We start from the raw sequence: 26,620 nt of genomic DNA on the forward strand, positions 1-26,620 counted from the left end.
ATTATAAAATAATTTTTCAAAATAAGTTTTACTACACAAATACGTCTATTCGTGTCGAAATTTAGAAACGAACTGTTAAAGAGTGAGTGAAAAAGAACTCCGATAGAAAAAACGCTCCTAGTGAGAATTAGATCGGTCACCGTTAGTGATAACAATTAGATGGGAAAGTTGACACATAGGTGTCAAGAATGCGCCGTTATTGTCAACAAAAGTATAAAAATATTAGACTTGGAATAGTAGAAATTAAATTAAAATAAATAAATAATAAGAAATAAATGAATGAGTAAATAAATAAATACATTATAAGTATTTATGAATTAAAAAAAAAAATTATACGCGAGAATCGAACCCAAGAACTCAAGCTTATGAATCAAACTCGTTACCACTCTGCCACAGGACACTCGAATAGAAGCATGTATAATTTATATATAAAGTGCTAACAAAACTTTAAGTTCAATTTTCTCGAATATATTTGAGTATTGCACTTTAGTATTTTACAGGTAGTACATTCACATCGTGTACTACCTCTACACCAAAGATCATCAAAATCCGTTACCCCAAAGCCGTAGGCTCTCCTTGTAAGATGATTACAATATAGTCAACATTACCCATTTTCACAGAATGCAAGAATTGGGTCCCCCTGTTTCCAGACTAATTAGAGAATTTTTAGATGAGTCGAAAAATATGTTTGATTTCTCACAAAAATGAAAAAAAAAAACTGCATCTGCGTCTTGCACATCGCTTTCTCTTAACAAGTAACACTTCTATTGTTGATGGAAGTGTTAAGCCTTAATCCTGTCCCTCTCCCCCGTGGGGAGGGATTTCGAAAAATCCCTTCTTAGTGTGCATTCTCGTACCCTAACTGTGTACCAAATTTCAACTTCCAACTCCTAACCGTTTGGGCTCTGCGCTTATTATTATTATTATTATATATATAGATAGATACGATATTGGCTATTATTAATGACAATTATAAAGAGCTGATTAACTATTGTTTCTCACATGCAATTATACTTTAAGAGAAAAATATCTTATTTCTGATAGTAATCCCAAAAAATATACACACACTTCAATTGTTAATACTCTGTCTTTATATTCCTTTAATTTTAATAATTTTATAATTTAAATTTTAATTTAAAACGTTTATTCCAATTAGAAAAATATTAAATTAATAACTTGTCTTTATTTTCTTAATTTTAACAATCAAAATTTATACAACTCCTGGAAAAAAGTATTCAATACATTTTGCCATTAAATTTAGTGTTCATAAAAACATCTGAAATTAAAATAAACAAAAATAAATATATACTAAAGCCAAAATAAAATACAATTATCTTTAGTAAACAACTATCACTGACCAACATTTTTTTAATGCCACCTACAAAGGTGGCATTAAAAAAAATATATTTCATATTGTAGTTCCATGCCCTTAGAAAAAGTACACGATTCAATCAAGCAAAGGAAAAAAGTTTGTGATTTTTGATAGATATTAATATAAATCTTATTTGACAGAAAAGAGATGTGTGCAATTAAATGATCTTGGTGTAAGTGCATTTGCATTGGATCATTTATATAAGTTTGCACATTGTAATGAATAAAAATGATTCCTGAACATGAATTGTATGAAGAAGCAGTAACAAATGTTTGGAAGAAATAGAAACTGAGAGGAACAGCAAAATAAAAAAAAAAATCACCNATGGTAGCCAACTACAGCTTTCCGCACTCGATATTGGCCCAACGATTCATCATACAAATACATGACAATATGTGAAGTCACCGTTTGAAAATATCAAAAATTAGGCAACTTCCCCCACTTACCATCTTACCCCGAATCACTCTATATGTTGCAGTCAAAACCAGTTTTTAGTTAGGATGCGTTTTAACTAGTTAAAACACATTCTAACTAAAAATGGGTTTTGACTGCAACATATATATATATACACTTCGGGCAAAACTTTCTGGCACCGAATAGTTTAGCCATAGAGTCTTCATATAAGTTACCTGTATTAAATGACCACTTATATATATATATATATATACACTTATTTATGCTGGAACTTTCATTGTGCATATATATATACACATATGATTGAATGTAGTGTGAGATTAATATACTGTAGTGGATGAGCCTATTGTATAATGCCAGGATGACTGATACCAGTCAGTTTTCAGGAGATCTGACAACTTGGACCATGTTTGTGAGAGTTTTTAACCTATTTTTATGGATAACAGTAAGATTGCTAGATGGAGGAGGAGATAGGAGACTAGCTTTTGAATTTTTCTTTTGAAAACAACGTTTTTATGTATGTGAAGATCTCTTGTTTATCATGTGATTGACATAGACTACATTTAAATTCAGTGAACATGCATCTCTTCACAGAGAGAGAGAGAGAGAGATCCCATAATAAGTAGATTTTCTAAAAATACTGGGTCATTGAATTGTATATACCAGGGGTGGCCAACAAGTCGATCGTGAAGCCAATTTTGGTCGATCGCTCGTGATGTCTTGAATTAATGTGTTACACTTGTAATCAAACGTAACGCGCAAACGCAAATGTAGTGATATTGGACCAGCGCGTCTTCCCTCAGATGCGGTTTTGTCGGTCCATGTGATATTCATTTGCGTACAGTTGTAAAAGGGAAATAAGAAATGTAGACAAAGGATCGTAAAACAAAAAAAAAAGGTGGGAAGAGGGACAGAGGGAGTAGTCGGGACACGGTAGAAAGAGAAAGAGGAAGGGTGAAGTGGTGGTCCCCAAAAGTGACAACGTTGAGTTTCAATTTTTATTCTGTTTACAATGTAAGTACCTTTTCTTCATGTTTTAAATTAAATTGTGACTTTTCTTACCTATCTAAACATAGTATGTATTTCACACCACCCCCTCGTCACTTAGACTAACCCTACGACAACAAGTCGATCGCGGCACATTTTTAAGATAAAAAGTAGATCTTCTGTAAATAAAAGTTGGCCACCCCTGGTATATACAATCCCTAGCAAAAAGTATTCAATACTTTTGCCATTAAATTTAGTTGCCTTAAAAATCTCTTCTGAAATTAAGATAAACAAAAATAAATATATACTAAAGCCAAAATTAAACACAATTACCTTTAGTAAACAACTACCATTGACATCAACTTTTTAGGTAGTGTTGGAAAAACTATATGAAATTAAAATAAACAAAAATAAATATATACTAAAGCCAAAATAAAATACAATTATCTTTAGTAAACAACTATCACTGACCAACATTTTTTTAATGCCACCTACAAAGGTGGCATTAAAAAAAATATATTTCATATTGTAGTTCCATGCCCTTAGAAAAAGTACACGATTCAATCAAGCAAAGGAAAAAAGTTTGTGATTTTTGATAGATATTAATATAAATCTTATTTGACAGAAAAGAGATGTGTGCAATTAAATGATCTTGGTGTAAGTGCATTTGCATTGGATCATTTATATAAGTTTGCACATTGTAATGAATAAAAATGATTCCTGAACATGAATTGTATGAAGAAGCAGTAACAAATGTTTGGAAGAAATAGAAACTGAGAGGAACAGCAAAATAAAAAAAAAAATCACCCATGTTATGAACAATAATAAAGAAGAACAATAATAAAGAAGGATAAACAATTAGTGAAAATATGTCAAAAATCATAAAGTTGGGGAGAAGGCAATGATGATGGTTTATTTGTTTGACACAGATGTAAAAAATTCAATGCAGATTGTTTAGGTTCAACAATCAAATTTCCACATTTAACAAGACAGGCTTGTATTTCAACTGCAGGACCAGGAAAATTGTGTATAATACTGTACATAGGTCTGTAAATGCTGTAGTGACACTGCAACATTTACAGATCCATGGCATCTTTGGGACATTTTTTGATTCATTCACTTCAGAAATTCAGACAAATTTTGTTTCAAGATGATAATGATCCCTGCCATCAAGCACAATACATTAAACTTTTCTGAGGTAGAAAAACATTTCAGTATTATAATGATCCCCACAAAGCCCTGACTTAAACCTATCAAAAATATTTGGTAGGAATTATTAATAAGTGTGTTAATAAAAAAAATCCAACTATAAGAAATCACTGATACAAGCTATTAAAGACAGTTGAAGGAAATTATTCTGAAACCATGTAATAAGCTGATTTCTTCACTTTCAAGATGAATTAAGGCCATTATCAAAGCTAAAGGAAGGATCCATAAAATATCAACCATCAAAATCCACAAACATTTTTCCATTGTTTTTTTAAATCGCATACTGTTTTCTGCTATGAAGTAAATTCAACTTGAATTAATTTTTGTTTCATATTGTTTAAAAGCTTTATATTAAATACAGTGGTGTAATAAAGGTAATTGCATTTTGTCATTAATATTTATTTATTTTTGTTTATCTCAATTTCAGAAGTTTTTATGGCAACTAAATTTAATGGCAAAAAGTATTGAATACTTTTTGTCAGAGGTTGTTTATAGAGTTTAGAACACCTATATACACATTCCAAGTTTTTTTTTCCCTTATGTAATCCAATAAGAAACAAAATTATTGTTTCATAGCATGAACATATTTCATTTAAAACATACAAAATTCTTTTTTATGAAGATCAATTAATACATATTAACTTTTATGGTACAAGATTGAATTTTTTTTTTTTAATTATTGAATATTTTCAAAATAAGAATCTTTATACTCTTATTTTCTCAAATCTTTTAATATTGAAAAAAATCTAAGGCATTTTGATGTAGAGCATAAAATACTTTATGAAAATACTGGTAAAAAAATATTTTTACTTGGCTGCACATGGATTTTGTATATTAAACTGCTCATGATAAAATGTATTAAATTGTTATAATAAATATAATTTTAATATAAGAACTAATATTTCAAATATAAATTCTTATATTAAAATTAAGGTGTTTTGATTTTTCAAAATGCCTTTTTTCTTACAAATAAGTAATAAAAAAGAATTTCAGCATAAATGAATATATTTACAGCTATAAACTTACTCATGATAATTAATAAATATCCATACCCCATCTATCTGCTCCATAAGCTGTTTTCTGATAACTGCTGTCTCTAAAGTTAGAAGATTGACTGTAAGTTCCTTTTTGATAATTAACTTCTCTAAAATTTCCTTGCTGATTATATACATTTTTCTGATAACTTGAATCCCTGAAGCCTGATTGCTGGCCTATAAAATAAAAAAAAACAGTAAACTAAAACAAAAAAATAAACTAGAAACATTATAATATAATGTTAAAATACCAGCATAATTGTTTAATGTATGTATTATCAAACTACTTTTAATACCTTATTTTTTCCTTTAATAACTTTACAAAATTATTCAAAGTTATTTAATTAACATTTGAATATGAAGCTTTATATTCAAAATCAATAGTACAAATATTCTTTTGATTTAATTTATTGTAAAATTATAATTTAATTTAAGTGAATAAAAGTTACAACAAATTAAAATATTTTACCCATGCTTCGTCCAAAGAATGATCCTTGTTTTACTTCAGCAAGTCTTTCATTTTGATCAATCAAATTAGTTACTTTATCAGCCAATTGTAAAGAAAGAGCTTGAATGCGGGAAGGTTCAGTACGATGCATAACTACTGTCTGAGTTGGTTCATCCAATGAAGCCTATCAAAAATTTTAATGCAATAAATACTAAAATTTCATTTATTATGATGTACTACATACATTAATTATGTTATTACGAAGTTTTCAATTTGTAAGAATTTATTATTTTCAAGTGAAATTGTTTCTTCCTATTTCAATAATTCTTTTTAAATAGCTTTAGTAATAAATTTATGATAGAAATCATTAAAAATTTTCAGTCATTATTTAGATCAATTTTAGCTTTTACAACTGACTGTGATTATTATGTTATTAATTTAATTAATGTTATTAAACAATGTTAAACAATGTTATTAATTTAATTAATCCAGAAATAATTTGTAAATTTAGAAAAACTAAATAACATATTTTTTGATTTCCAATGTAAGGACTAACTAGGCAAGAATATCATTCAATATATTGGATGATATTCTTGCTGCTTAGTCCTTGTCATTCAGAAGAAATGTGGCTGTTTACATTGGGAATCAAATACATTATTTAGTTTTCTAAATTTACACAGTATTTATGGATTAATTAATATTATAACCCAATCCATTGTTGTGAGATTTAAAGTTGTTAATTACATACTTAAATAGAAAAAATTTACTAAAATTTCATTTATAAGTAAATATAAGTAAATTTTACTGTTCCAAAATGATAAACAAGAGAACAGAAGTGATTACACATTTCTAATCTTAATCATCGTAAAGTAGCTAAAATAATTACAAATACATATGTTGAAATTTGGAATTGGAATTTTAGTAATGTCGTCTATTTCTAAACAACTTAAAAAGAATGATTAACAAAGTCTCTTGAATGTTTTGAGAAAATAATTTTCTCAATACTTTGTAGTTTTTATTTCTTCAAAATATACTTTGCATTTATACATATGTGAGTATGTATATAAATATTCCTATAATCAAAATAAATTTATCTTTATATTTCATTAAATGCACATACAATCACACTGATAAAAGTTACTAATCAAACAATTGGATTCTTATTGGGCTACAATAAGTATAATTAATTAATATGATATTAAGCAATTTACTAGTAGGTAGCTTAACCACCTACTGGTGTTAAATAATCTTAATTTAAGATATTCTGGATGAAGGTCTACATAGCACAGCTGGCAATGCATTTGCACAGTAAGCAGAAATTATATGTTCAAATCCTCCTTTGGACTAATCTTGGTCCAAATTTCAAATAATTAATCCATAAGTTATAAGTTAGCAGAACATAATTTCAAGATTTAGCTAAAAACTATATTATATTTATTCCAAGATTTAAATTCTAATAATCACATTATAAATTTTGAATGATTATATTCTAAAAATTAAAATAACTAATTTATTATATCAATAAGATCTTACCATAAGTTCTTCATTTATGATCATTTTACTAATAATACTATGTACAACAGATTTATCTAATTCAAACATTTCAGATAATATATTCATGGAAATAGAATCATAAACATGACTGTATGTGAAAAGATATGTTCTTAATGATTCTTCTTGGATTTTCTGAGATATCATGTCTCTAACTTTATCTGCTTGATAGAACAGATCCCACACCTAAAATTTCAAAAATTTAATGAAAACTCTTATTAATTATTAACTTTTTAATATAATATTTTAAAATATTCTAATTTAATGATTACATTATAATAAATATTTTAACTGAATTGTTATTATAGCAAATACACAGAAATAATTATACTTAATACAAATAAACATAAAAACAAGAAGCCTTTGATGAACCATGATTAATAATCTAATTACTAGTTTAAGTCTGCGAAATGATGCAAATATTGTGTGTACTTCAAAAGTCACTTCTTAATTTCTTTTTTTAAATTCTTAAACATGAAAAAATAAATGAACCTTAGATAATAAACTGATAACTAAGTTTAATAGTACAAGTATTTATAGAAAACCACTTTTAAAATAATTACCATCTGCAGCTATACACATCTGTCAACATTCATACCAATTATTAAACAATCTTCTAGCCCATTCTGCATTATAAGTTTGTTGTTCTTGACAAAACAAATCTGTTAAACAAAAGTTATGTTGATACTCTCAGCTACCTCTATGATATAGTAAGACAAAGACAGCTTTATCTCTGATAAATAAATAGCTTTCATATATGCACCAAAATAAAAAACTATAAAAATATCATAAATTAAAATCAGCAACAGTGCAAAGTACTGCACTGATTGTACTCAAGAAGCAAATGTAAAATGAGCTACTGGACTGTTTTAATAAGTGGTAGAAAAGTTGGCAAAAGTGTGTAGTTGCAGAAGGTATTTACTTTAAAGGTGATATTCTGTAAATACATATACCATTAACACAATAACAATTATATTAAAAGTTTAGTTTATTTTTGACTCTGCCATATACAGTATATACTTAGATATATTTAAACATTCCTTTCCTTATCTATGAAGTACAATAATAAATATATATGTAGTTTTATATACATTTTTTTCAATAAAATTCTTTTATCTTTTTCTGAATTAGTATTTCTTTCAAATCATGTTGCAAAACGTTTTTGTAAGTAATAATTTAATAAATAACAATAACAATGATTTGTTGATTCATTACATTTACATATAATAAATTAATTAAAATATTAATTTTACTAATAATCTACAGTTTCTTACTGTCTTCATAAAATTTCTTTTACTTTTTCTAATATGTATAACTGTAGTCAATCATATCATAAATAATAATAAATTTTTAACAATTTGGAATAATTCAAATTTTATATACCTTTGCATTCATTTTTTCATTTATAATATAGTTTTTACATTGTCTCCAGTTACCAATCCTCATAGCTTTTGAGGCAGCAACTACATGTTCTCGCATACTTTCCGGAGGGCCTGCAAAATATTATTCTTGTAATTAGTAAATCAAGTAAAGACGATACAGAATTTCCAAAAAATAATCAATGATAAATTATTAAAATAATTTAAAATTTCAATTAAAAATAATCGAATATAATTTATTTATTTTGGATCTCTAAAGTTATTCTCAAAAAAATATACTGGTAAATATTTATTCAAAATTTTGAAAATTTAAAAATGCAATTTGTATAAGTTTATACCATTTAGCATTCTAATATAACTTAAACTTATACATTCATTCAAAAATGTATTAATGGATTAATAGATAGACTCAAAAATTATATTTGTAAATAGTCTGAACTTCTAATTGGAACAAAAATGAAGTCTTAATACTAAATTAAACATAAAGAACAAGTATTACAATTTCTGATGTTTTAGATTTTTTCTAAAATTTATCAAAATATTTTTTTGTTTTTTACTTGCAACTACAAAGTACTTTCTTGTCATCTATTAAGTGTAAAACATAGAACAGTTTTATTAATTAACAACCATATTGTTAGACATTACAAACTCAAAAATTTCAATGCACATTGCTCTCACTGGTTATAATTTCAAAATGACTGTTTAGAGGTTGTATTATCAGTATATTTTGATATGTGTACTTTATTTTTGTACTTTTGTTTTACAATTACATGTTCAATTCAATAACTCATAAATGATGACAATAGTCAATACCACAAAAAAATGCATAATAATGTTAATATACAAATACACTGATCAAAACAATTAGGGAATTATGTGATATTTTGAAGAACATACATGTGACTTATGACCTGAAATAGAAAATAGTCTTTTAATGATGCATGCATATAATAAACAACACATTAACAACACTGATATGCAAATTTAGCATTTAGTGCACATGTTATGGGATGTCATACAAGAAGATGTGGTTCCATACAAGAGTAACATAAATATTTGGGGTGATAGAGAGCTCTAGTAAAGTGTGTTGTCCTTTCAAACAACTAAAACTGCAGCAAACCTGCGGCATTGACTCAATTAAGCTGTCAACAAGAAATTGAGAGAGTTGTTTCCAATTTGCATGAAGGGCTGTCACCAGTTCAATGTCAAAATAGGTCTTCATTTAACCAAGGACATCCCAGACATTCTCAACAGGATTTAAGTCCTGAGAGCATGCCAACTACTCCATACATCAATTCCCGCTTCTGAAGTATGTCATTCATTAGCCAAGATCAATGAGGTTGGTGTTACCAGCAAGAACAACTCAAATATCTCCAATATATGGCATGACAATTGGGTGCAGAATCTTCTCTCTATACCTGTGTCCCATCAGACTATCATTTCTGATGATATGTAGGTCTATATGCATGCTGATGCTTATCACAGCCCAAACCATCAATCTAACTCTGCCATACTGTGATGTTTTCTTCACAAATGATGACCAATTCTTGTACTTTGTTTTCTTCAGATGAGAACTTTTGACTGTCTGACTACAGAATGAATCTGGACTCCATTGTGTCCCCAATCACAATGATCCTCTGTCCAGTTTCTGCAGACCATATGTCATGTGATTAAGGGAACACAAATCACTGGCCTACATGCATAAAGGCCACCTTAGCAAAGATGATTTTTAATGGTTTGACCTGATACCCTCCATCCTGTTGCCACATGAAGCTACAGTATGAGTTCTGTAGCATTCTGTCACCAGTTTTGATACGGATTTAACAGTGATTAACATTTGTCCCTTCCTGTTGTTGTTCTTAGACATCCTTAATCTTTTCATCTACAAGTATTTCCTGTATGCTGGAAGCAGATCCAGTTAGAAAATGACATTTTGCAGCACTCCCGTGGCTTCTACTACCACCCTCTGTGCATGGGCAGCTTCCAGCCTTCAAATCACTCTCAATTATGTTAATTCAGGTTAATCATGGTGGCAAAACATGGTGAAATCAGCTACTACATAAAACCAACAGATTTTTACTGGTAAAGACAATTTGCAGTTAAACAAGGGCGATCATGACACCACTTATATACAAAATTTGAATCATTTGTGTATTCTGCTGTCTCATGTACTCATTTCCATATATGCATTTCTCTGATGTCCACATCATATGCCATGTGTAGTAAGTATGATATCACATGATTGGCTTACATCACATAATCAACACTCATTCATTCCATAACTGTTTTGACCAGTATATTACCATTACAGACATAATGATTCTTTAGAAATGAGTAATAATAAGTTGTGTTGACAGTAAATCTATATCCATCAAAATATGAGTTAATTACCAAAAACAGACTTTTCTTTTGTGCAATATTTTAGTAAGAATATGATGGATTGTGTAGATAGTATGAATAATGCTGTTAAATCAATACATAATCTATCACCCGTCAATTTTAAGACAATGAACAACTGAAATTGACAAACTGTTAATATTTGTTGATGGACACCCAATGCATTGTTCATCCATCATTCAATATATTCTGCTTGAAAAGTATTTGCACCAACATGCAACTGTTCAATAAGAAAGTACATTATTGCCTTCAGCTTCTACTAGTTCCTCATGATAGTTTTGCAGTTAATCTATGTTTAGCAACAATTTTTAGGTAGCTTTGCTATTCTGTATGAGATGAAATTATTACAGACTCAAAAATTTGGGTATTTCTTGAGAGATGCATCAATTAATAATGTCATTATGCTATTATTATTGAATGCATCAGTTTCAAACCCTGTCTACAGAATTTTGTAATATAATTTGGCTTACATGTGCATTTTTTCTTATAAAAAAATCTTTCCTACTTTTTGAGATAAAAACTAGTTATTGTGACTTATCGAACGACCCTTATAAAATCTTAAAATCTTAAGATACAACAGTTATTTGATTAATTTTAATGGATATCTCATTAATTTCTTTAAAAAAAAACATAATTATAACTAGTGAACTGAAGTATGTCATTCATTAGCCAAGATCAATGAGGTTGGTGTTACCAGCAAGAACAACTCAAATATCTCCAATATATGGCATGACAATTGGGTGCAGAATCTTCTCTCTATACCTGTGTCCCATCAGACTATCATTTCTGATGATATGTAGGTCTATATGCATGCTGATGCTTATCACAGCCCAAACCATCAATCTAACTCTGCCATACTGTGATGTTTTCTTCACAAATGATGACCAATTCTTGTACTTTGTTTTCTTCAGATGAGAACTTTTGACTGTCTGACTACAGAATGAATCTGGACTCCATTGTGTCCCCAATCACAATGATCCTCTGTCCAGTTTCTGCAGACCATATGTCATGTGATTAAGGGAACACAAATCACTGGCCTACATGCATAAAGGCCACCTTAGCAAAGATGATTTTTAATGGTTTGACCTGATACCCTCCATCCTGTTGCCACATGAAGCTACAGTATGAGTTCTGTAGCATTCTGTCACCAGTTTTGATACGGATTTAACAGTGATTAACATTTGTCCCTTCCTGTTGTTGTTCTTAGACATCCTTAATCTTTTCATCTACAAGTATTTCCTGTATGCTGGAAGCAGATCCAGTTAGAAAATGACATTTTGCAGCACTCCCGTGGCTTCTACTACCACCCTCTGTGCATGGGCAGCTTCCAGCCTTCAAATCACTCTCAATTATGTTAATTCAGGTTAATCATGGTGGCAAAACATGGTGAAATCAGCTACTACATAAAACCAACAGATTTTTACTGGTAAAGACAATTTGCAGTTAAACAAGGGCGATCATGACACCACTTATATACAAAATTTGAATCATTTGTGTATTCTGCTGTCTCATGTACTCATTTCCATATATGCATTTCTCTGATGTCCACATCATATGCCATGTGTAGTAAGTATGATATCACATGATTGGCTTACATCACATAATCAACACTCATTCATTCCATAACTGTTTTGACCAGTATATTACCATTACAGACATAATGATTCTTTAGAAATGAGTAATAATAAGTTGTGTTGACAGTAAATCTATATCCATCAAAATATGAGTTAATTACCAAAAACAGACTTTTCTTTTGTGCAATATTTTAGTAAGAATATGATGGATTGTGTAGATAGTATGAATAATGCTGTTAAATCAATACATAATCTATCACCCGTCAATTTTAAGACAATGAACAACTGAAATTGACAAACTGTTANAAAAACTGATCCAAGTGATTTTTGACATTGTCATTTCAAGTAAATGTCTTACAGTTAAAAAAGAATTTGTATAGACTGGAACAAGTAATAATCCGAGTGTGCTCGATCTGGCAAATATGGTTGGTGTGATAGCATGTCCCATCTAAGTTATAACAGTTTCTGATGAGTTACCAAACTTGTATGAAATTTGACGTTATCGTGGTAAAACACTACACCTGTTTTGTTGATCAATTCTGGCTGCCTTTTCTGTTTGATGATATTACTCAATTTGTTTACTTGATAGCAGTAAACTTTCAAATCAATTGTTAAATTGTCTGGTAAAAGCTCCAAAAAAAATTTCCTTAAAATCTCACCAAAGAGAGCATCTCTCTTTAAGAACATGTGGAACCCATATATCGAGCTTTGAAACAAAACCAATTTGTTTCAAGTAATCATAAACAGTTCAATTTGACAAATTTAATCTCTCAGTGATTTCATGTGTTGTTATTCAGCAGTTTGCTTCAATCAGTGCCTTTATTTTGTTTTCATTGGCTTCAACTGGCCATCCAGAATGTGGTGCATCTTCAATATTGAAATTGCCAAAACGAAATTTTGTAAACCAGTTTTGGCACTGTCATTCTGTCAACACATCATCTCCATACATGTACCCCAATTTTTTCCTTGTTTGAACAGCATTTTGATTTTTTGGTAATAAAAAAGCAAAATATGCCGAAAATAATGCTTTTGATCTTCCATGTTTGATGGGATACAAAAATAAACAATTGCACAAAATCAAACAAAATTTTTTACAAATAAGCCTTAAAATGCTAGCTGTCAAAATATATATAGATAACACAGTTTAGAATGAAAATAGCAGGAAAAATATGATTATTCCATTGAGTGGTAAAAAAAAATGAACTTACTTTCCGAACAACCTAATATAAAATATGTACTAACTTACATTATCTTAAAATATTTTGTTAATCACAAATAAATTATTAACTTACCAACAAGAGGTTGGCGTTCACTGTTTCGAAGCTGGTGATGAAAAGATTTGCTAATCATTCTTTTACGTCCATCTAATTCATGAGCTAAATGAGTTTAAATGTTTAGAAATAACGCATAATTATAAAATAAATTTTTCTTTAAAAAATATGTATATAGAATTTGAATTCATTTATATTCAATACATTATAATTTAAAACAAATTTTGCAATAAAAGCAGTAAATGAAAACATTAATCATACATATTTAATTTCAAATATTTTTTTAAATAATGTATATTAGATAAATTTTATTTTTTATATTGAAATTTAATTGTTTATCAGTTTTAAAAAGTTTAAATATATGCCTATATATTTTAAACTACTTGCAAAACAATAAAATGGCTATAACAAATAACACCTTAAAATTGATTTTTAAAAGAAGTAAGAGATATTTTAAATGATAATTTTATTTAATAAACAATATTTTTGTTTATTTTAGAATGAAATTTTTCAAGTCAAATAAACTTTAAAGCTCAAAACAAGATTTTTGCTTATAAAATTATTTTTATATGAATCAAAATTCTACACTGTAGACTTTACTTTTGTAGTTATATAATAAATATTACCTGACATATATGGAATTTCCAATAACATTGCTGAAACCAAATAAACACATTCTAATAATTCTAAATTTATATGCTTATGAAATGGCACTTGTCTTCTTTTCTCTATCTTCTCTTGTTCTGTTGTTCGTTCATGTTGTCGTTGAGGCAAAAGACCCTATAACAAACAAAGAAACATTTTAATTACAAACAATTTTAAATATTTAATGCTTTATAAACATATTTAAAAATTTTATTAACTTTTTTCATAAAGGTGATAAAAATATTTTTTCCTAAAATAAGCTTCTTAAAATAAATTGTTTCTTTATAAAAGTAATTTGTTTAAAGAAATTTTATTTTATGAAAATATTTATAAATAAAAAATTCATTTTCATTTATAATAATTCAGATTTCAGATGAAATATCTACCTGTGCCAATAATTCTTTTGCTCTTCCACCACTTTGAATGTCCAATAATGCATTATGTGCATCTTTAATATTACCATGACGAAATGAGCAAAGACCTAGCTGAACTAGAGCTCTGTTGTATAAAATCTAAAATAAAAAAATAACCAAAGACTTAATTATTACTTTTTCAATTTCAGTAAAAATTTAAAACTTAACAATAAATATAATTACTATCATTAACAATAAGACAATTTGCAGTTAAACAAGGGCGATCATGACACCACTTATATACAAAATTTGAATCATTTGTGTATTCTGCTGTCTCATGTACTCATTTCCATATATGCATTTCTCTGATGTCCACATCATATGCCATGTGTAGTAAGTATGATATCACATGATTGGCTTACATCACATAATCAACACTCATTCATTCCATAACTGTTTTGACCAGTATATTACCATTACAGACATAATGATTCTTTAGAAATGAGTAATAATAAGTTGTGTTGACAGTAAATCTATATCCATCAAAATATGAGTTAATTACCAAAAACAGACTTTTCTTTTGTGCAATATTTTAGTAAGAATATGATGGATTGTGTAGATAGTATGAATAATGCTGTTAAATCAATACATAATCTATCACCCGTCAATTTTAAGACAATGAACAACTGAAATTGACAAACTGTTAATATTTGTTGATGGACACCCAATGCATTGTTCATCCATCATTCAATATATTCTGCTTGAAAAGTATTTGCACCAACATGCAACTGTTCAATAAGAAAGTACATTATTGCCTTCAGCTTCTACTAGTTCCTCATGATAGTTTTGCAGTTAATCTATGTTTAGCAACAATTTTTAGGTAGCTTTGCTATTCTGTATGAGATGAAATTATTACAGACTCAAAAATTTGGGTATTTCTTGAGAGATGCATCAATTAATAATGTCATTATGCTATTATTATTGAATGCATCAGTTTCAAACCCTGTCTACAGAATTTTGTAATATAATTTGGCTTACATGTGCATTTTTTCTTATAAAAAAATCTTTCCTACTTTTTGAGATAAAAACTAGTTATTGTGACTTATCGAACGACCCTTATAAAATCTTAAAATCTTAAGATACAACAGTTATTTGATTAATTTTAATGGATATCTCATTAATTTCTTTAAAAAAAAACATAATTATAACTAGTGAATTTTAAATTAAAAAAGAAATAAATTATTTATTATAAAACTCAATAATAATTTAATTTTAAATTATGATAAATAAACAAAACAAAAATCACACAATTTTCACATTAATAATGTTAATCATGAACAAAATTGTTTCAATTATTCATTAAAACAATTTTGTTTTATTGGGTTGTTCGGAAAGTAAGTTCATCTTTTTCCGTGGAAAAAAAAACAATATTTTTATAATAAATAAATATTTTATTAAATTATATATCAACCACTTTGGTCAAATACCTGTTGTCATCGTTTCTGGTAGTAGCATGATTTCACATTCATAAAAGTTTTGATCGTTGCTTACAAAAAACTGATCCAAGTGATTTTTGACATTGTCATTTCAAGTAAATGTNTTTTGCAAATATTTTACATAAACTATTTTGTCAGAAATGTTTTCAATTGTTTATTGAATTATCTTCAATTCATTAATACTTAAAAATTAATCTGAAAGACGTTTTTCGTTACTCTTATACTCCCACACATCATACCTCAATAGCAACTACTTTGATCATCAAAAATCATTATTATTCTATATCAAATTACTCATTACTGTAATCACCATCTATAAAATTTTTGCAAACGTCAGAAAAATTATTATTAAAAATAAAATGGAAATGAAAAGATTTTCTGATAAATTCTTAAGAATTACATACAAAGAAAAAAAATAAATAAATTTAAAATAAACTGCAATAACTGCAATTTTTTAAGTTAATTATAATATTTCAATGGTAAAGTAAAATCATATAATAATGAAATAACTACAATAGCAAAATTGTAAGTAGCATTGGTAAAATGAAAACTGTCGTCTGTGTGTATATGCATTTGTGTGTGTGAATTCCTTATAACCCCTGAAATTTTTGTTCAACCCAGATGAAATTTTGGTTATATTTGTTTTCTATTCTGATGGAAAGTATAGGCTACTTATTTTGTAGAATATTAGCTGTGAGAAGCTGGGGAGGTAGAGCATCAAACTCTAAACCCCTTTTTTAAAATTAAGCGTGGACAATTTAATTTGTAACAAAGAAATAACTTTCTACAAATTAAATTGTCCTGACTTAATTTTAAAAATGTAATTAATTTTAATTGTGCTGCCACTGCTAGGGGGAAATATTGGACTGTTTTGCATTTGGAAGTGGACGAGAAGCCTCAAATAAAAGGTTGACTCCACCATGGAATTGTCTTATCCCTCATCTGCGTGAGAAAGGACAAATTGTATAAAAGACACATCTTGTATGTATTGTCTACTAAAGAAACTTATTTCTTTATTATAAATCTAAACCCCTTTGATCAGTGACAGATCGGCAAGATCTGCTCACATCACTGGATGGTTGTATCAAATAGGAGGGCTATAAATCAAGTGAGGAAGTCATAGGTACGTTGATAGGGTGACTGAATAAAGTCAGGCTAACAGGTTAACAAAACTAATAACTTTAATAAAAAATAAAATGTATATATGAGCATAAGAGTTCATTTAATGGTATGAGTTCCTAAGCTAAAGGTCAACCAAGAGAGAGAGAGTTTACATCAGGTGTGGCCAAACTTTTATACCTTACGGGCTACTTTTTTGGTAAAATATAGTCTATGGGCGACTATGAATATGGGCAAACAATTTTAGGAGTTTTATATGCGCATGTGTTAACATTCATTTGCATTGTTCATCGGGATAAATACAAACAGTATGGGTACGTTGCACAGACAGTCTATTATTGTAAGAATAAATTATCAAATTAAGATTTTTAAACATTAATTTAATTGAAAGCAAATTGTTCAACTTTAGCTTCGCGGGCTACTTTCAAAGCCTTTGCAGTCGACTGGTTGACCGCGGTCTACATGTTGGCCATCCCTGGTTTACATTAATCAGACAATTATCATACCTCTTTAAGAGTGATGTCTGTCGTTTGACTGTAGATTATCCATAGAGGACTGGAGGAGGAACTTTGCACAAAGCATAAATAAATATAAATGTAATCCTTTGAGACTACAATTATGGTGGACGATTCTGTGCTGTCATCTTCTGAGTATATCCATGCCCAATTACGGTGGAATAATTCATGACTACTTATGTTGTCTTCTTCTGAGTATGTCCACCTAACTAATGGGTTCCTGGTCGTTACATCCCCATCCAGTATGGAAATTTGGTCAGGTGATAATTTGTTTGGCAGTGATGACAAATCAGAGATGTCATCACTGGACGATGAAAACTAAACAAAATTGACTAGTAGGTTTCTTATTTCTCCCAATTGTTTTTAGATTCTCCCCAAAGACAGTTAAATGTCAACTTTTTCACACTTTAACAGTTGATTGTCTTAACATATTATCAATATTTTTGTGAGTCAATATGAGGGGGAAAGGACTTGTTGAAAATTAAGTTAACATTCAATCTTCTCCCATTTTTTAACTCCGTGGGAAATTAACGGAAATAAAGAAGAGTTTCTAAAACACACCTTTTTGTTAAAAATTATAGAAAAACAGCCACTGGATTTTCACATTAGCTATAGAATAAACATTTTATCAATTTCAGATTAAGGATTGCACTTATGTTGCAGTGACATTGGTGACATTCACCTAACTAATGTACAGTATAGTAAATACAATTTATCTTTGTTATATCAATGTGGAATTGAAAAATGACTTTATTGAGGGCTGTAGAAACATGATCACAGCGTCAATCATAAAATCAATATTAAGGTGTAATCTGCCCTCCTCCCTTTATTGTCACTGGTAATGTTTTTATTAACAATGAATGTAATTTTGTTAATTTTAATTTGTACTGACTAGTTAAAAATATAAATTTTTCAAAATAAATTATAAATTCATGAAGTCATAAAATTTCTTTGTGCTAAGTTAAAAAATTATGAATTTGGGAATAGTTTAAAATTGTTAAAAAACTGTTTTACTGTTAACTTCATAGTTTGAAGGTTTATCCTTGTTCAACACTTTCACAACTACTTAAAAATATGAATAAATTCATAATTTTAAATGACTTACCTGAGTAGGAACATCAGAATGTTGGATATTTTCTTGCAGATGAGACATCAACATTAAATCTCTTGCTTCAAACCAATTATCATGCAGAGCATGATGATAAATATGACAAAGCATTGCTTGAGTACGAATTCGATCAGTACTATCTTTAACATAAATAAATTTACAAAGTCTGTCCATAATCAATAAACTCGTTTCGTTTGGTTCTTCTGGTACATCATCCTTTTTCTCTTCTTCTGATTCTTTTTCTCCATTTACAGCATTTTCAGGTTGTTGTTCTTTTTCCTCTTTATGCGATCGACTTTCTTTCCATTTAAAGACATTTTGATCAAACTATAAAAATTATATTAAATCAAATAATAAATTTTTTTTAAATAATCAATGCTGAAAAATACATTATAAGAGTAGTATTAAATACTTATTATGTTCTAAAATTAAATAAATTAAACAATTTTTTAAAATATAATTTGATTATTAATAATTATAATTATTTCTTAAAAAACATTTCAAAAAACAATAAATATTCACTCGATGAAAAGTTCCACATTCGACAAAGTACACATCTCACAACAGACCTTTCCTTATAGGCTACTGCTGGAAGAATAAAACTCTGGCTCTTGCCAGTAACCTTCAAAGAAAGATCTGTTGCAAGATGTATACTTTGTGAAATGTGGAACTATTTGTCATAGAGTGAATATTTTATTGTTCTTTGAAATGTTTTTTTAAGAAATAATTATAATTAATAATATTCAAATTATACTTTTAAATAAAACTGTTTTAACATGTCATTTAATGTAAGAGTCAATAAAACTAGAATTTCCACTAAATGTAGTCTTATTTCTTGCTTTTGTTAATGCTATCAGTGCTTTTGTTAATGCTATCAGATGTTATCATCATTAGTATGAAATTCCAAATTGATTACAATAATTCTACTGTATTAAAATGAGAACAGTAACAAACCTTATAGTATAGATGTTCTATATGACGTAGATATATACGGCACAATTCAGATGGTGTTCCTCTCTCTTCTAAGTAATCCTGTACTCTCTGAATTATTTGGCAAACTTCTTTTTCATCTTTAAGACGTTCTACATATTCTGGAGAATGTGCATCACATCCCTAAAAAACAAACATCATATTTTTAATACAGTCTGTAATCATAATTTTTAAAACTATTTTCACTTAAAATATTAGATTCTTTCCTAACTTATTTATTTCAACAACAGTAATGAGGAGCAGAAAATATAATAAACTAAGAAAAATTCTTAGAAAAGAAAATGCATTAAGAAAGCACATCTGGATAATTCTTTTTTCTTCAGGCATGGCTGGATTAATTCCTCTAAGTATCAAATAAACTACAAAATTATAACACATCCTACTGCTTTAAAAATTACAAAATTTTTCAAGCAAGTCCTTAAAATGTTTATGAGTTATCTTCTTGATATCTTTGAAAACATCTTGAATAAACTTAAACACTTCACCCTTGACAGCAGTTTATGATTATCATACTGATTTCAAATGGACATACAAATAATGTCCATTTTAAATGAATTAAAATTGATCCAGATATGAAGGAAGAGCAAAAAATATAAAAAAACAGTATTTTTGTAAAGATATGTTTATTTTAAATTGATATTATGTCAAATTTCATTCATTACAAGTGATGTTCACAAATATTACACTTATGTAATTTACCTCCATTTTTATAGTACATGAGGAGTTGTTTGGCATCTATGAGATATGTCAGCATTTTTTATCTCAAAAATTAGGCATGCAATGTAAAAAGTTTGTAGTACTTGTCCTCCAAGTTGAAAAGTTAGAGGATACTATTTTTTTCAGATGTTTTAAAAATTTCATGTAATATAGATGTTAAGAGCTAGGTTGTCTGGTTTCTGTGAGATGCCAGGCAATCCCAGTTTCTTCTTAGTCTCACTGTACTATTTACTTTTCTTTAATTTTTGGCACTAATACATTTTTCCAGTTAAACTATTTGCATAGAATCATTATCTTGTGTAATTTATTTGGTACTGAATGATACAATAATAGTTTAAATACTGTTCTTAAATATACAGCAATATGTATGTATATATATATATATACTGTATATTTATGAACAGCATTTAAGATTATATATATGTAATTTTAATATATCTTATAAAATACTTATATTTTAGTTTAATTACCTGAAGCATTTTTGTAAATTCTTCATCCATTCTTTCAATCATTGTAAGTATACATCCTCTCACACGATAAGGTACTGATGAAAACACTTCAGAATCCTCAGAAATGTGTTCTCCAACATTTATTGAAGAATTAGCAACTAATATGTCAAGTAATTTATTTATGAATTCCAAACATCTGAAAGTTTAAATTTTAAATGAACTCACAAAGTTTTTACTTTTACTTGATACATTATAAATTATTTTATTCAGAAAACTTACTTCTGCCACATTTCTATTTTCATACAAGTTGCAATATTTGGATTATAATCATATATAGCAGAAATAATAGCAAACATGATTTTTACTTCCATTGCTGGACCCAGAGCATGAGTTTTAACAGTATCCATCAATTCATTAAGTAAATCTATTTGTTCACTACGATCAGTTCCTTTTTTCCCTCTAGCAGCAAGAATTTCAGTAAGCTTTTTTAAAACTACCTGATGATTAATTTCAGCATCTTTTGCAAACATTTTTGGTTTTTCCTGTAGAAAAAAATTATTAAAGAAAAATAATAAATTTTATCATAAATTGTATATTCTTTAAAAATTTATTAAAATACTAGAGAAATATCCTATATATTAATATATAAATAATACGTAGTAGATTGAATTATTGTAGAAATTTATCATTTATAAGAAACTAATTATTCTAACTAATGTTAATTATGTCTGTCCTTATGAAAGAACAAAAGCCTACTCTATAGATTACTGGAAAACTGTACTTTAAAATGGCAAATCAGTTTTTGTTTCAACTATGTAATCTAGCCACTCTACAGACTATCCTAACAATAAAATTTTATGAAAAAATCTGATATTCTCGGACTGTTTTTCATAATTTTATTTTGTATTATTGATTGTTTTAAGCAAAATCATAATTATCAAGATCTATTTAGATATGTTAGATAATCAATCATATGTCATCTACATTACAGCAGCATGTTAGATGGCCTAAGCATCTTTATAAATAGAACAGCACTCCATATACTCCATATCATATTATATTATATTATATGAACTGGTTTGAAGATATCAAAAGGTAAACTAGACATTCTAGAGTCAAACCCTTAAAAATAAAATGTATAATTCAATATATAATTGGAGAAAAAACAGAAAAAGAAAAGTTCAAGTGGACTGCTTTGAAAGATAAACAACAGAAAATTTTCAGATATACATACAAAATGATGATAAATATTAAAACCAAAAATAGAAGTTATAATTGAAACTAAAAGTTTCAGCATTTATTATAATTTTATTTATTTAGAAATTATTTATAGATCAATAGATATCTGAATATAACAATCAGATAAAGTCTGTAACATATATATAATGTGTGTATAAAACAATGTATAGTAAAATTTTAAATCATTAGAAAATGATTGTTTTTTTTGAAAATTTAATGTAAAAAAACTAATAATTTCTTTAATATTTCATTTAAAAAAGATACATTGAAGAATAATTTTAATTATTTCATGCTATTTATATAATTATTGTTTTTTAATATAATGTTTAATTAAATACTATATTCATACTGATTTAATTTCAATAACATTTTATAATAATAGTTATCCTATTTTTTTTATATTATTATTATTATTATGGGCAATATATTTGAATTAAAAAGAATATAAGATAAAAAATTTTAGTTCTATAAATTAGATATATTTGTTAATATCTCATTCTTTAAAAATAAAATTTTAAAACTAACATACCATAATTAAAGGAACACCTCCTTTCACTTCTTCCCATTTACCTTCATCATCATCATCATCTTCACGTTTTCTTTCTTTTCTTTCTTTATCTCTCTTTTTCTCTCGTTTCTTCATTTCTTTTTGCTCATCTGCTGATCTAAATTAGATAAAAATACAAAAAAAGACTAAAAATAAATGCTATATTTTTAAATTATAATTAAAAAAGTCAATAATAATAATCTACAAAATATTACTAGTTTTATAACTCTTATAATATTTTCATTTTTATAGAGTTATCATTTCTACATAATTTAATTTCTGTAAAAATGAAAATGTTCACTTTTTCAAACAACATAAATTTTAAATTTTATGTAATATAAACTGTATTTTATAATTAAACTTAAAGTTTTTAACAAAATTAAAAATTTCACTGTAATTTTCAAGTAAACATTTTAAAATATAAAATAAGAAAAATATTAAATACTTTTTCAAAAACTTTGCAGCAAGATTTCCAGCATATTTTTCATCATCGCTAGATAAAGAACTTTCTTCTTCTGACGAAGAACCCCAATCCAATGAATCATCATCAGATTCCTAAATAGAAAATGTAATAAATGATTGTCATGACAAATTTATTATATTTGCTCTTGAAATTTATCATTTAAATAGTAATAAATGTTAACAGTACAAAAAACAATTTTATTTTGTAGATTTATTCATATTTTCTTGAATATTATTATCTTACAGGAAAAACATCATTCATAATCATGACACACATCAAATTCCATGTCTTTTCTTATCTTCAATCAAAATATTAATAGTATTTTTTCAACCTTTTTCTAATACTGGAACACCCAACTTGATAAACCTTTTCTTGCAGGGTCCCTATTTCTTTTAAAACCCCCTATCAATGTAGCATTATTGTGCTTTTAGTATTTTTAATAATATATATGTGCTGCTCAGCATTATGTTTCAAGACACCAGAGCCCACCAGTGCCGAAAGCAGATAATACCAGTGAACACTGGTTGTATACTTTCACCTCACCAACAGGCTAATAACATAGTGTTTTTTGAGTTTTCTTCATCTGTCTAATGCCTAAATAGGGACAAGTTTCTCATAAAACCTTCCTGAGATGTATTAATCCCCTTGACAGATCACCAAGTATTGTGCTATCTTCTTTCATCAATCATTTCCAGTACATGTGAATTATTGTTGATACCCAGACCCTAGTATAATGTGGCACTCCAGTTGAAAACAACTGTATGAATATACAGTATGTTGTGTTTCTCAATAAATTACAGATTTTTTCCTTATTTGATTTACATTTATATATTTTAAAAATTAAATAACGGGTCTGCGANAGAAACTAAAATATAAGTTAAAAGTTTATATTTTAAACAAAGTAAAAGTTAAAAAACCACCATGAGAAAAAAAGTTCTTCTCTGTCTTTACTAATTTTCAAGGAGACCTTAAAAAAAAACTATACACAGAGAAGGTTATTTTCTCATAATTGTTTTTAAAAAGTTTAAGGATTTTTTTAACTTTTACATTTTTTAAAATATAACCTTTTAAACTTATAATAAAATACAGATTCCATTGTTTTAAATTTTTGCAAATATTTTACATAAACTATTTTGTCAGAAATGTTTTCAATTGTTTATTGAATTATCTTCAATTCATTAATACTTAAAAATTAATCTGAAAGACGTTTTTCGTTACTCTTATACTCCCACACATCATACCTCAATAGCAACTACTTTGATCATCAAAAATCATTATTATTCTATATCAAATTACTCATTACTGTAATCACCATCTATAAAATTTTTGCAAACGTCAGAAAAATTATTATTAAAAATAAAATGGAAATGAAAAGATTTTCTGATAAATTCTTAAGAATTACATACAAAGAAAAAAAATAAATAAATTTAAAATAAACTGCAATAACTGCAATTTTTTAAGTTAATTATAATATTTCAATGGTAAAGTAAAATCATATAATAATGAAATAACTACAATAGCAAAATTGTAAGTAGCATTGGTAAAATGAAAACTGTCGTCTGTGTGTATATGCATTTGTGTGTGTGAATTCCTTATAACCCCTGAAATTTTTGTTCAACCCAGATGAAATTTTGGTTATATTTGTTTTCTATTCTGATGGAAAGTATAGGCTACTTATTTTGTAGAATATTAGCTGTGAGAAGCTGGGGAGGTAGAGCATCAAACTCTAAACCCCTTTTTTAAAATTAAGCGTGGACAATTTAATTTGTAACAAAGAAATAACTTTCTACAAATTAAATTGTCCTGACTTAATTTTAAAAATGTAATTAATTTTAATTGTGCTGCCACTGCTAGGGGGAAATATTGGACTGTTTTGCATTTGGAGGTGGACGAGAAGCCTCAAATAAAAGGTTGACTCCACCATGGAATTGTCTTATCCCTCATCTGCGTGAGAAAGGACAAATTGTATAAAAGACACATCTTGTATGTATTGTCTACTAAAGAAACTTATTTCTTTATTATAAATCTAAACCCCTTTGATCAGTGACAGATCGGCAAGATCTGCTCACATCACTGGATGGTTGTATCAAATAGGAGGGCTATAAATCAAGTGAGGAAGTCATAGGTACGTTGATAGGGTGACTGAATAAAGTCAGGCTAACAGGTTAACAAAACTAATAACTTTAATAAAAAATAAAATGTATATATGAGCATAAGAGTTCATTTAATGGTATGAGTTCCTAAGCTAAAGGTCAACCAAGAGAGAGAGAGTTTACATCAGGTGTGGCCAAACTTTTATACCTTACGGGCTACTTTTTTGGTAAAATATAGTCTATGGGCGACTATGAATATGGGCAAACAATTTTAGGAGTTTTATATGCGCATGTGTTAACATTCATTTGCATTGTTCATCGGGATAAATACAAACAGTATGGGTACGTTGCACAGACAGTCTATTATTGTAAGAATAAATTATCAAATTAAGATTTTTAAACATTAATTTAATTGAAAGCAAATTGTTCAACTTTAGCTTCGCGGGCTACTTTCAAAGCCTTTGCAGTCGACTGGTTGACCGCGGTCTACATGTTGGCCATCCCTGGTTTACATTAATCAGACAATTATCATACCTCTTTAAGAGTGATGTCTGTCGTTTGACTGTAGATTATCCATAGAGGACTGGAGGAGGAACTTTGCACAAAGCATAAATAAATATAAATGTAATCCTTTGAGACTACAATTATGGTGGACGATTCTGTGCTGTCATCTTCTGAGTATATCCATGCCCAATTACGGTGGAATAATTCATGACTACTTATGTTGTCTTCTTCTGAGTATGTCCACCTAACTAATGGGTTCCTGGTCGTTACATCCCCATCCAGTATGGAAATTTGGTCAGGTGATAATTTGTTTGGCAGTGATGACAAATCAGAGATGTCATCACTGGACGATGAAAACTAAACAAAATTGACTAGTAGGTTTCTTATTTCTCCCAATTGTTTTTAGATTCTCCCCAAAGACAGTTAAATGTCAACTTTTTCACACTTTAACAGTTGATTGTCTTAACATATTATCAATATTTTTGTGAGTCAATATGAGGGGGAAAGGACTTGTTGAAAATTAAGTTAACATTCAATCTTCTCCCATTTTTTAACTCCGTGGGAAATTAACGGAAATAAAGAAGAGTTTCTAAAACACACCTTTTTGTTAAAAATTATAGAAAAACAGCCACTGGATTTTCACATTAGCTATAGAATAAACATTTTATCAATTTCAGATTAAGGATTGCACTTATGTTGCAGTGACATTGGTGACATTCACCTAACTAATGTACAGTATAGTAAAT

General features: G+C 28.0%; 1 protein-coding gene across 1 annotated transcript in view; it reads right to left on the reverse strand.

Annotated features, from left to right (window-relative positions):
• Nucleotides 1-26,620, reverse strand: part of LOC111630837 (eukaryotic translation initiation factor 3 subunit C-like) — a 69,644-nt gene that overhangs the window by 4,116 nt on the left and 38,908 nt on the right. Inside the window, exons 22-34 of the mRNA XM_023375001.1 lie at nucleotides 23,260-23,369; nucleotides 22,797-22,932; nucleotides 21,308-21,570; nucleotides 21,050-21,224; nucleotides 19,827-19,985; nucleotides 18,870-19,199; nucleotides 14,668-14,793; nucleotides 14,263-14,416; nucleotides 13,658-13,741; nucleotides 8,399-8,508; nucleotides 6,998-7,201; nucleotides 5,486-5,648; nucleotides 5,035-5,193 (exon numbers count right to left, since the gene is read on the reverse strand). Coding sequence (XP_023230769.1) covers nucleotides 5,035-5,193; nucleotides 5,486-5,648; nucleotides 6,998-7,201; nucleotides 8,399-8,508; nucleotides 13,658-13,741; nucleotides 14,263-14,416; nucleotides 14,668-14,793; nucleotides 18,870-19,199; nucleotides 19,827-19,985; nucleotides 21,050-21,224; nucleotides 21,308-21,570; nucleotides 22,797-22,932; nucleotides 23,260-23,369 — 2,173 coding nt within the window. The remainder of the gene's footprint in view (nucleotides 1-5,034; nucleotides 5,194-5,485; nucleotides 5,649-6,997; nucleotides 7,202-8,398; nucleotides 8,509-13,657; nucleotides 13,742-14,262; nucleotides 14,417-14,667; nucleotides 14,794-18,869; nucleotides 19,200-19,826; nucleotides 19,986-21,049; nucleotides 21,225-21,307; nucleotides 21,571-22,796; nucleotides 22,933-23,259; nucleotides 23,370-26,620) is intronic.

Source organism: Centruroides sculpturatus, unplaced genomic scaffold (genome assembly GCF_000671375.1).
Source record: "Centruroides sculpturatus isolate CEXI.00-Female unplaced genomic scaffold, Cexi_2.0 scaffold6, whole genome shotgun sequence".
NCBI lineage: Eukaryota > Metazoa > Arthropoda > Arachnida > Scorpiones > Buthidae > Centruroides > Centruroides sculpturatus.